Source organism: Nicotiana tabacum, chromosome 5 (genome assembly GCF_000715075.1).
Source record: "Nicotiana tabacum cultivar K326 chromosome 5, ASM71507v2, whole genome shotgun sequence".
Lineage (NCBI taxonomy): Eukaryota > Viridiplantae > Streptophyta > Magnoliopsida > Solanales > Solanaceae > Nicotiana > Nicotiana tabacum.
The window spans coordinates 11,876,238-11,887,708 of record NC_134084.1 but is presented as its reverse complement, the minus strand read 5'-3'; the positions used below and the strand labels follow the sequence as shown (position 1 = coordinate 11,887,708).

The window sequence follows — 11,471 nt, the reverse complement described above, 5'->3', positions numbered from 1 at the left end:
AAAAAAATAAAGAAATGACGCGACCACACCAAATCGGTCGTTTCATAAAATGGTCTTTTTCGTTGTTACTAACGCTATATTTAACGATACGATATAATAAAATTTAAATAATAATTAAAATAAAAATTATATTTAAAGTAACAATAGGATACAATACAGTGTGTAAGAGCTATCCAAATAATTGGTCAACTTACTTTCTTTAAGGCAAAATACATTAAACCACCCCTAAACTTGGCTCAGATTATTAGTATCCTTCCCGAACTATGCCCGATCTTAATTACCCCTCTTAACTTGGCCTTTTGAGAGTCATTACCCCCTAGATATTGATGTGGCAAAAAGTGTGGGTGCACTCACCTGCCACATGGATTTTTCTGTCTATGTGACATTTTTTGAAAAATAAACTATTTTTTTTACTTTTTTAAGAATATTACTTTTTAGATAATTTTTTTCGAATATTATTTATAATAAAACTTGGATAAAACTGCATTACTTAGGCTAAATATTTTTATTTGGCCAAAAATAATAAAGTTTTGGTTAATCCTTTTTTGAATTTGACCTGAAAATAAAGATTTATAAAATAAAGGCATCTAAAAAGTTATAAAAAATACATAGTTTGAAATTAATTATTTGGCTATAATTTTTTATATAGCTCTAAATTACGGTACTCTAATTTTATTTTATTTTTTACAGATTTTACCTAAAAAAGTAAAAATACGCAGTTGAAATAAATAGTCATTGCATCAAAAGAAGAAATAAAAAGAGTGTACAATTGCAAGAAATTACAAGTGCAATTATACGCTCTTTTTATTTCTTCTTTTGATGCAATGACTATTTATTTCAACTATGTATTTTTTATAACCTTTTAGATGTTTTGACTATTTATTTCAATTGTATAAATCTTTATTTTCAGGTCAAATTTAAAAAAAGATTAACTAAAACTTTATTATTTTTGGCCAAATAAAAATATTTAGCCTAAATAATATAGTTATATCCAAGTTTTATTATAAATTTTATTCCAAAAAAATTATCTTAAAAAGTAATATTCTTAAAAAGGTAAAAAAATATTTTCTTTTTTCAAAAAGTATCACATAGACAGAAAAATTCACGTGACAGGTGAGTGTACCCATGCTTTTTGCCACATTAGCATCTAGGTTAATGACCCTCAAAAGGCCAAGTTGAGGAGGTAATTAAGACTGGACATAGTTCGGGGATGATATTAATAATCTGAGCCAAATTTTGGAGCGGTCTTAAGGTATTTTGCCTTTCTTTAATTGTGCTTTACTCCACAATATTAAACCTCGGACCAAGCACAGGTAAAAAGAAACAAATTTCACCTTCAATTCCCAAATTCAAACATTCTTAAAATTCAGAAGAAGAAGAAAATGGGGAATCCAAAGAAACAATCAACTGACCGAGACGAGGAATTACATGCGGCGGCTCGATCTGGGGACCTAACCGCTGTTCAAACACTATGCAGTACCAATCCTTTAGCCGTCAACTCCAGAGATAAACATTCTCGCACCCCGTATGTTTTATTTTCATTTACTTCTTCAACTTTAAACTTTACTATCAATTAATTTTACTATTTACATGCCTTTGTTTAGCTAAAATTAGTCTTAAACCAAATGGGGTTTTGTTAAAATTGATAGTTGAAGGTGGGAATTTACTAAAGGGTGTAATTTGTTACTGCAACATGTGAGATTTTAATTGTAGGGTTCAGAAATAATTTATTGAATATATGATGTCGAAGATTCTTCGATCTATTGGAAACGGGCTCTCTGCCTTCCCAGTGTATATTCTACCCTCCCGGACCCACTTGTGAGAATTCACTAGGTTTGTTGTTGTATATGATGTCGAAGATTTTTGATAGTGGGTATTCCTAGAACTTCACTATTAGGTTTTTTACCATTGAACCGGTTACACATTTGAATTTATGGGTTCAAAAGGTAATATTTTCTGAAACGTTAGTGATTTTCACATTTATATCTATACTTTGTGTGAAAAATGCTGGCGTCGGTTGAACCCGTAGTTTACATGCTCCTCCATAAATAAATAAAAAGTTAAACCTTGGAGCTAAATGGCAAATGTTGCTTTGTGGCAGCAGGCCAGCAGCACATCTTTCGCTTATGGAACTATATATAGTTGAAAATTAAATCTAAGTGTAAGGTGCCTTTGGGTAACTGAGGTGATAAATGAAGAGAAAAATTACATAAATTCACCACTAGTGAATTATTAGCTAAATTTCGATATATGATGGGAATATTTGCTTGCCTGGTTAACCGTTTGTGAGTTAACTAAATCTCGTATTTTCAACTAAGAAGGATGTAAATCCACCAGTTCCGCAAGTGATACTAAAATGCTACAATATTTCTTTTGAGGCTTTTTCCTGAGATGAGCTTAAATAGAGCGACATGGTCAGTGAGGATTCATATAGCCGACTCCAACTTGCTTGGGATTGGGACGTAGTTGTTGTATTTTACTTTTTGAGGCTTTTATGATTCTATATACCCACTGTATACTCTGTTTCCTTTTGGTCATATTGCTTAATTTGTGTTAAAGGACTTCCGTTTTGGTTTTAGTTTTGCTACATCATTGACACAGTTTTGTCTAAGCGGGAGGGTGAATGTTATTCGGAACGTATATATTCAAGTCTCAGAAGATTCACAGATATCTGCAGATCGTTTTAAAGTCTAGTTAAAACTTCTAGCCGGTATTAGAGATGATTCACATCCCTTTTTACCATAACTGATGTTTCATCCAAGTATCCATTCTAAAACACTAAATTGTTAGTTTTAGACTTTTAGTTCACAGTATATGCCATTTTACAAACAAACTTTCCAACAATTGGGGGGGGGGGGGGGGTCTCTTAAGCGAAGCTTTCACAGTTTCTGCTCATATATCAACACATTTTCTTCTCTTCTACCATGCTTAGCTGTAAGAATTAATTTCAAGGGCATTGCACCTGTCGAAGTGCTGCTTTCATAACCTATTGGAATGCCAGTTCCAGTAAATAATTTCTAAGGTTTGGTCTCCATATCTTCATTTCTGCTGCTTTCATTACCTAAACCCTAAACCTTGACATATGTTTTGAGTGTTAAGCGATGTATCTTAACACTTGTTTAATACTCGGGTTTATCTCTTACATGTAAACCAATGTTCTAAATATATTGTGTGGCTAACGTTACATTCTGTCTCCACATTAATATGCTGTCATGTCACAGGTTCTAGCTCAAGTGGCAAAGGGTGGTGGATTTGTATCTTACGTCACAGGTTCAAGCCCCCACACCATGCAAAGCAAAGCCTGGTATTTAAGTGGAGAAGGGTAGAGGGGCGGGCCCGGTGGATATTATCCACCGAGTTTCGAAGGCTGCGATTGATCCAAAGGATCGGCCCTAGACGGATTTCTCGGTCATCAAAAAAAAAAATTAATATGCTGTCATGTCAAAAAGATCCACCTTTGAGTCACCATGAATATGCATCATAGATAATTTCTAGTATTTCTTGTTGCTGGCTATGAGCTGATTGTCTCCCTCTGCATAAGTAATGAAGAATTGAAACTTAAGGGAAGGAAAAAATATATATATACATTGGAAGGTCAAATAGAATGACTCGTTAGTGAAACCTGAATAGTACATGTACTAGTACGAGGATGTAGGTATTCAATGGAACAGTCAAAGTGTGTACAAGTTTGCTTGGATACTAGCATTATCATTAGAATAAATGGAAGTGAAAATTGAATAGTATCTTGAATAGGTTGTGTAAATTCATTTGTCTGTACATGAGAAGAAAGGATGAATGCATTTTGTTGTTTTATAAGATTGCTTTATCTCCTGTAGTCCCTGCTGTATCTGATTTTGTTCTCACCACAGTAATCAACACTTGCATTACCAGACTTTTGTGGATTATCTCATTTGTCATTTCCCTTTTTCTAGATATTTCATTCGACTACTACATCAATAAACAAATTCTCAAATTGATATGAAGGGAGCCCCTTTTGTGTTTCACTTTTCAGTTTCTTTAATTTCCTTTTCCGGGTTTTCCACTCTCAAGCGAGTGAAGTCACTTTGATCCAGTAACTTCTAATATCTTTTTTCCTTGCTAATGCATTTTTGAAATGGACTTCAGGCTCCATCTAGCAGCATGGTCCGGGCATGCCCAGATAGTGGATTATCTCTGCAAGAACAAAGCTGACGTGGGTGCTGCTGCTATGGATGACATGGGTGCGATTCACTTTGCTGCTCAAAAGGGTCATTTGGAGGTTGTTAGGCTTCTGGTTAGTTCTGGAGTGTCCATCAAATCATGCAATCGCAAGGGTATGACTCCCCTGCATTATGCTGCCCAAGGATCTCACCTGGAACTCGTCAAGTATTTGCTGAAGAAAGGCGCAAATGTTAATACCAAAAACAAGGCAGGGAAAACCCCTATTGACCTTGCAAGCAATGAAGAAGTCTCCTCCATTTTACGGCAACCTGTAACTGCACCGTCCAAAGAAGCTGGAAATGGTGAAGAAAACAAGGCTGAATCCGAGTCAAAGTCATCCTCGCAGGAGAAGATAGAGAGCTCTGATGGCAAAAGTGTTGCAACTGAGGAAGGAGAAATAGAGGCTGAGAAAGATGAATCCCTCAAGAGAAAGGGTGACGAACATGAAACCAACGAGAAATCAAAAGAAACGAAGAAGGCCAAAGTCTCTTTAAATCATCTTCTAGCCTCAGATGACAACCAGGAAGATGAAGAAAATCTTTGAGCACCCTGAATGGAAGAATAACCTTCTCTAGCTACAAGTGTTACTGACATGTAAACTAGCTATTCTACTAGTAGAGTAGTTTACTAAGAGCATCTTATATAATTATGTACTCTTTTCCTTTAAAAGACGCAGAACATTATACTATCGCCTAACTTGAGTTAGTGAACTGAACTTTCCCGGCTTTATCATCGTGATTTGCTTCAAAGTCAGTTGTCTTTGCTCAAGTGTGAACTTTAGATGAGTCGTCTTTGCTCAAGTGTGAACAGCAGGCGACTCTAGTAGTTTCATTCCTAATAGCCTGTGTACTTGCAGTAATTTTCTATAGCATCTACCTCCTCATTCGTACCACAAAGGTACTAATGTTGCATAAGTATTGGAGAAGAGGCTGAAGTTTACAAGCCTTAGTAAAAATTTCACGTGACTCCCTATTTGGTTACCCCCATTTAACATGTACCCACGTTTTTTCAAAAAGTTTAATTGGTACACATATGTAGGTTACTTCAGACAAATGCTTCTTCTCTGCCTTTTCTTTTTCTTCTTCTTCTTCTTCAGGTTCTTCTTTTTCTTAGTTGCTGTAAAATAGTTTTTTTTAAATTTATAGCAATTGAACTATGATGCTTTGAAGAAGTGACTCTTGAATTTGGAATATGAAAAGTGAGTATAAATCAAGTAGTGTTGTTGGAAAAGCTTGAAAACATTGGCAAATTACCATTAGTGTTGTTGCAAAATGGGTTTGTTTGATTTATTGTTGTTTTATTTTTTTCTGAAAAGTGATGATTGAGGTTTGTTCTTTATGATATTTAGAACTTATGTTTTAAAGTAGAGCTTAGATTTGAATGTTGAATCTATTCGTCAACCCGAAGAATAAATTACTGTTTTGGGGTAAAAATTTGTTACCTGAACTTCAGACTTATATGACTGAAGTTCAAGCAAAAATGTGGCTGAACTTAGTGCCTGAACTATTGCCATAAAAATAAACAGTTGTTGAAAAGCTTTACATAGGCATCTTTGACTTGAGTTTGTTGAAAGGTTAACCAATGTATCCAACTCTCATTGGAGGGTTACAGATCAGTATGTAGTAGGAGATTTAGAGGTGAAAAAAGGAATTGAGATTATGGGTCAAGCAATTATCATGTGTTGCTTCCAGTAATTAAGGTACATCCAAATACAATTAATTTTCGTATTAGTGCGTCAAATGGCTTAATTTCAGCTATATGAGCATAGACTTCAGACTATAATGTATGAAGTTAGGCCTGGTCAAGGTCACAATTTCAGTCAAAATGTCTGAAGTTAGTATTGGCAAGCCAAGCCACAATTCACACAAAAATATCTAAGTTTAACCTTGACAAGGTCACACTTCAGGCAAAAGAATGTCCGAAGTTTGTCAAACTTCAATCTCATATGTCTGAAGTGTATTCCGAAGTGGATAAATTAGCAAAAAGGTTTTAGTGCAGGTATGACTTCAGTGGTGGCTCCAAAATTGGTTATATCTGCACTTATCCCCAAACCTTAAGGATAGCACTTGCAAAATCTTGGAAAATGGATATAGGGCAACTTTAGCTCAACTTCTTAATTAGAGGACATACCATGTAATTTAGTCTTCTAGTAGAGACTAGAACCTCAATTCCTCAACTCACGATGTCAAACATTAATATCAAACTTAAGCAAATGCATAATATAAAATCACGTTGTTCATTTCTCACATTGTTACAAATCAAGAATTGCTAACCACATCACAATGACCAAAAATGAAAACTTGTTCCAACTAATAGGACAAGTTTTCACAACTAATAGGATAATTCACATTATGCCTTACAAGTTTTATTTGCAATTTGAATCTCGCTACCTACTAAGAATTGATGAAAGAAAAGCAATCTACCGTATAGGTGAAACCGAATGCATTTACCAATATAGGCGTTGTTTGAGAAGTTCAATAAAATCACACATTTTGTAAAGGGTGACAGTGAGCCGGACCATAATAATGTATGTGAAGACATGTGGTGTTACGTCCCAAGTCCATGACACGTATTGACCATTTTCGCTAAACAAGCCTCTCGGATTTGCCCCTTGGGCTACAACATCATCGAGTCCAAAGATGCACGTACCACATAAACTTGCGTTGTGCCTTGTAAAACTCTTGACCTTCGTCTCCCATTATGATGTGAATTTGTTTAAGGTGACATGTACACTCTTTCTTCAAAAGTTTACCAACTTAAAGCCTATTAGTGTTGCTTGATCCACCCTTATCGGTCCATCCAGGGGCGATTTTTGGATAAAGCAAATAAAGCCTAAGCTTTAGGCCCTAACTTTAGGGGGGGCCACTTTTACCTATAAAGTTATTAGCTTATTTAAAAAAAATTAAAAAATTAAGATACCTTCAAAGACTTAAGTAAAGAAGTACAATTGTACAACACACAAATTTTGTGTAAAAGGAAAGAGTACATTTAATAGCCGTTTGACCTTAAAGTGGGTCCAAAAATCAATTAGGATGATGTGAAGGATGATGTGGGCAAAGTTTGAAGAATCTGGTCATTGATCTCTTTCTTATAAATGGTTCTATAAACTTTTTGATGAATCCAGAATCAAAATGTGATTCTTTTGGACTCAAATTACACAAATAGGTGATAAAAATGACTTTTTTTTTATATATAGCGCCATAATACCTGGCGTTATATACTAACAGTAACAACACCGTTAAAGTATAGCGCCAGGTATTGTGGCGCTATACTGTAAAAGCTGACATGTCCAGGTATAGCGCCACAATACCTGGCGATATACATACATCATTAATGTATAGCGCCAGGTATAGTCGCGCTATACATAGATATTTTATACCCCTCCGTCTTCCATCTCGATTCATCCTCCATTTTTAAACCCCCATCTTTCTTGGTCCCCCACCAAATACCCCGATTTTGCCATTTTTTTAAAAAAAAATAAAAATTTGGGTCCCCCCGACACATAAAACTCGAAGATAAAGGATCCCACATTCGAGTAGAGCTTCGTGTTATTGTTGATTCACAATTCCGGAGTCAAAATTTCAATCTTTTTGCTTTGCCAAAATTCTAAATCGAGGTATTTCGATTTATTTTAAGTTGAAACATTTATAATAATGTATATTATTTGATTTGTATGTGTTCTATTTCAGTTTGTGTTTTTTTTCGAAACTAGCATGTTAAATTTATCCGGATTTAATATTAGTGTTTTCTAAAAAAATATAAATTAGTAATAAATTTGTCTGTTAATATCCTGATTTATATATATGTGTTTTCATGCCGTTTCGTATTTTATTTGCAATTAAATTTATTTGTTGTTTATGGTTAGTTTAGATTATTTTTTAGCGTAGTAAAATCCAGACCTTTTTAGCGTAGTAAAACGTAGACCCTTATAGCGTAGTAAAATTTAGAGCCTTGTAGCGTAGTAATGTGTAGTATTTTAGCTTAGAATTTCTTTTGTTTAAGTAACTTATACTGGTTGTTGAAAATGCAAACTTTGTACAATTAAGTTAATAATTATATCAAAAATCCATATATATATATATATATATATATATATATATATATATATATATATATATATATATATATATATATATATATAATTTGTACAATTAAGTTATTAAAAATATGAATTTAAATTATAATAAAAACACATAATTATTAATGATAGTTTAGTATCACTGGTCCTCAAAATATCGAGCCCTGAACCCATAAATATATATAATTTGTACAATTAAGTTGTACAATTAAGTTATTAAAAAATATGAATTTACAGTTGACGACATGGACGCGACTATACATCCCGGCCCCCGGACGTTGGATCTATTAGCCCTACAGCCCCAGCATAGATCCGAGTATATATGGGACGGACAGTTGCTTACGCAGACTTTCCGGGCTAGGAGAGTGGATCTATTGTGGGAGTTTTTGAGTCCTCCCCGCGTTCTACATCCCCGCGTGGTCCATTACCTGGAGGAGATGAAATTATATAGGATTGGCCGGATACAGCTCGACTATGCTTTGATCACGGCCTTGATTGAGCGGTGGCGACCGGAGACGCACACTTTCCATTTGCCCATCGGCGAGGCTACCATCACACTCCAGGACGCTGAGATTTTATATGGCCTGTCCGCTGATGGCTTTCCAGTTTTACTGCCTGCGACCATGAGATATTATTAGCGCCAGGCATATTGGATATGCTGCACATGCTCACGGGTTTCATGCCGGAGGACGAGGCGGTAGCGTCTGGGTCCAGTCGTATACAGTTGGTCCCCATTAGAGACCACCTGGTGCAGATCCACCATACTATCACTGATGAGTCAGCGGAGGTGGATGTACAGCGATATACGAGGCTGCTGTTGCTCCTTCTATTTGGGGGGGTCTTGTTTCCGAACACTTCGGGGAACCTAGTGAGCCTCCGTTTTCTGCATCATATTGCCCGGTTTGAGGATACATCTTTGTACAGCTAGGATGGTGCTGTCATCTCATATCTGTACAGGCAGATGTGCCGGGCTTGCATCGGCACATAGAGAGACATTGGTGGCTTTCTGCCGCTTCTACAGGTGACAACATATTCAAATAATATGTCCATTAGTTACAATTCTACCTAGTTATAGTTAATCTTATACTTTACGTCAACTTTGTATGTTAGGTTTGGGTCTGGGAGCGATTTCTGCAGTTTCAGCCACCTCTACCACAGCTACCGGCTAATGTAGAAATTCCGCAACTCCCTCTAGCCTGTAGGTGGGTTATGTGTCGTACTCTTGTACGAGAGTATGATGCCCATCATAATCTCCCCCTCTGCAGGGATGTGTTGGATCTGCTGGAAGACGCACAAGTGAATATCTAACTAAACTTACTTGTTATAGATTAACTTAGTGTTGTGAATACTAACGGTTTGTGTTCTTATTTGATAGTACATTTGGACGCCGTACATCGATGAGGTGATAGGTACCCTGCCAGCGTATTACACATTCGGCCGACATATTTAGAGGGCTTTTGTCCCTCTCATATGCCTCGATATTGTCGAGCACCATGCCTCCGAGCGGGTATTTTGTCAATTTGGCCTGCCGCAACCTATACCGACTCCGCCTGCATGGCATGCTTTACATTATGAGAGGGATGATCGGTCCAGGGCGGACGACACATTTATGGCATGGCTTAACGAGCAGTTGGGTACCTGGGACAGGCGAGGGGACTTGACCCCACCTCCGCAACACTTTCCTATTCCACGTTATATGGCATGGTACCGCACTGTTTCCAGACTTTTTATCGGGAACCCAGTTCATCAGGCACACGGTCGGTACATCCCATACGCTGGGAGACACGAGGCCCTGGTATGTTTTCTGTTATTATTAGTTATATAGCTATAATTTAGTGCTAAATATATAGTTTATATTTTTTACTTTGTGTAGGCGATTGGATTGCATACCGTCTATCATATGGGGCAGCAGATGTAGAGTTATGTCCACGATCATGTGGCCATGCAGGAGTATAGTCGTCGATTCATAGATGTGGCTGCCCAGACACTGCAGCGAGCCCGATCGGATCAGCGTTTGGCACACGAGGCTGATTATATGGACCCAGTGCAGTACCATCGGGGTCGTGGTATCCCACGAGCTGGTGGTGGCCGACGAGCTGGTGGTGCCGGACGACATGGTCGTGGGCGGAAAGGAGGTGGTCCCCAGCAAGGGGGCGTTGAGGCTCATGCTGATGATGTTGCTGCTGATATGGCAGGTGGCATGCATGAGACGGACGTGCCGTCTTACAACCTTGGAATTTATCGCACTCCAGTGCCATCGCAGGTGACCTTATCGGGTCAATTATTGATCACAGGCTCGAATATTCAAGGAGTGGATTGGGGTAGATACTTCCTAGGCCCGTCTACCACTGTTGAGGATCGATCGACCCGAGATTTTTATAGCGGGCGCCAACTGAGTTATGGCTCCACATCACATGCGCAAGTATGAGTTTATTAGTATTGAATTTGAATTTGTGTTAACTGTAACTTATTTATTTTCTTTAACTTTATTAATTTCCTTTTTAAGGCTTCATGCGATGCAGCAACAGATGACTACATTCAGGATCTAGAGACGATGATGGTAAGACAATATAAATTGTTGTGAATTGTTATGTAGTTTTCTATACTAAGTTTCATATTATTATGTAGCATTCTACTGGAGCTGACAACACCACCGATACATGTTATCATGCGCCGCATCCGGCTATAAGGAGACGACTTGATGATGATGATCCTGATAGCGTACCCGGGCGGGAGGGGATGCGCCTCAGGCCAGCGGCTGCATTGAGACACACCAGATGCAGGACACATTGACATGGTGTAAATAATATTTTTGTATACATTAACAATATTATTTAATCGAATATGCGCATTACTTTTCTTAGTTCTCCATTCGTTTGATAGTTTCATAAAATAAAATTTAGTACAACACAAGCACTTAAACTTAACTTCCATTTCAATTAAAATAAAATGTAGTACAACACAAGCACTTAAACTTAACTTCTACTTCAATTAAAATAAAATTTAGTACAACAAACAAGGAAAACATTACTACAGCACAAACACAATCACAAACATAGCAGGCCAACATAATAAAAATACATGAAATATGAAAAATACACTAAATACATACATGCCAATGTCACACCTCCTTTTTCCGCACCCGCGAGGGTACAAGGGAGTTTTTTCCAATTAAAGGACAATCGAAACGGGA

The 11,471-nt window shown here is 37.0% G+C and overlaps 1 protein-coding gene across 1 annotated transcript; it reads left to right on the top strand.

Moving 5' to 3' along the window:
• The first annotated feature begins 1,293 nt into the window (after positions 1-1,293).
• Positions 1,294-4,929, top strand: LOC107768617 (uncharacterized). The gene is made up of 2 exons (XM_016587739.2): positions 1,294-1,525; positions 4,126-4,929. The coding sequence occupies exons 1-2, from the start codon at positions 1,383-1,385 to the stop codon at positions 4,742-4,744; spliced, it is 762 nt and encodes a 253-aa protein (XP_016443225.1). The 5' UTR covers positions 1,294-1,382; the 3' UTR covers positions 4,745-4,929.
• Positions 4,930-11,471: the final 6,542 nt, after the last annotated feature.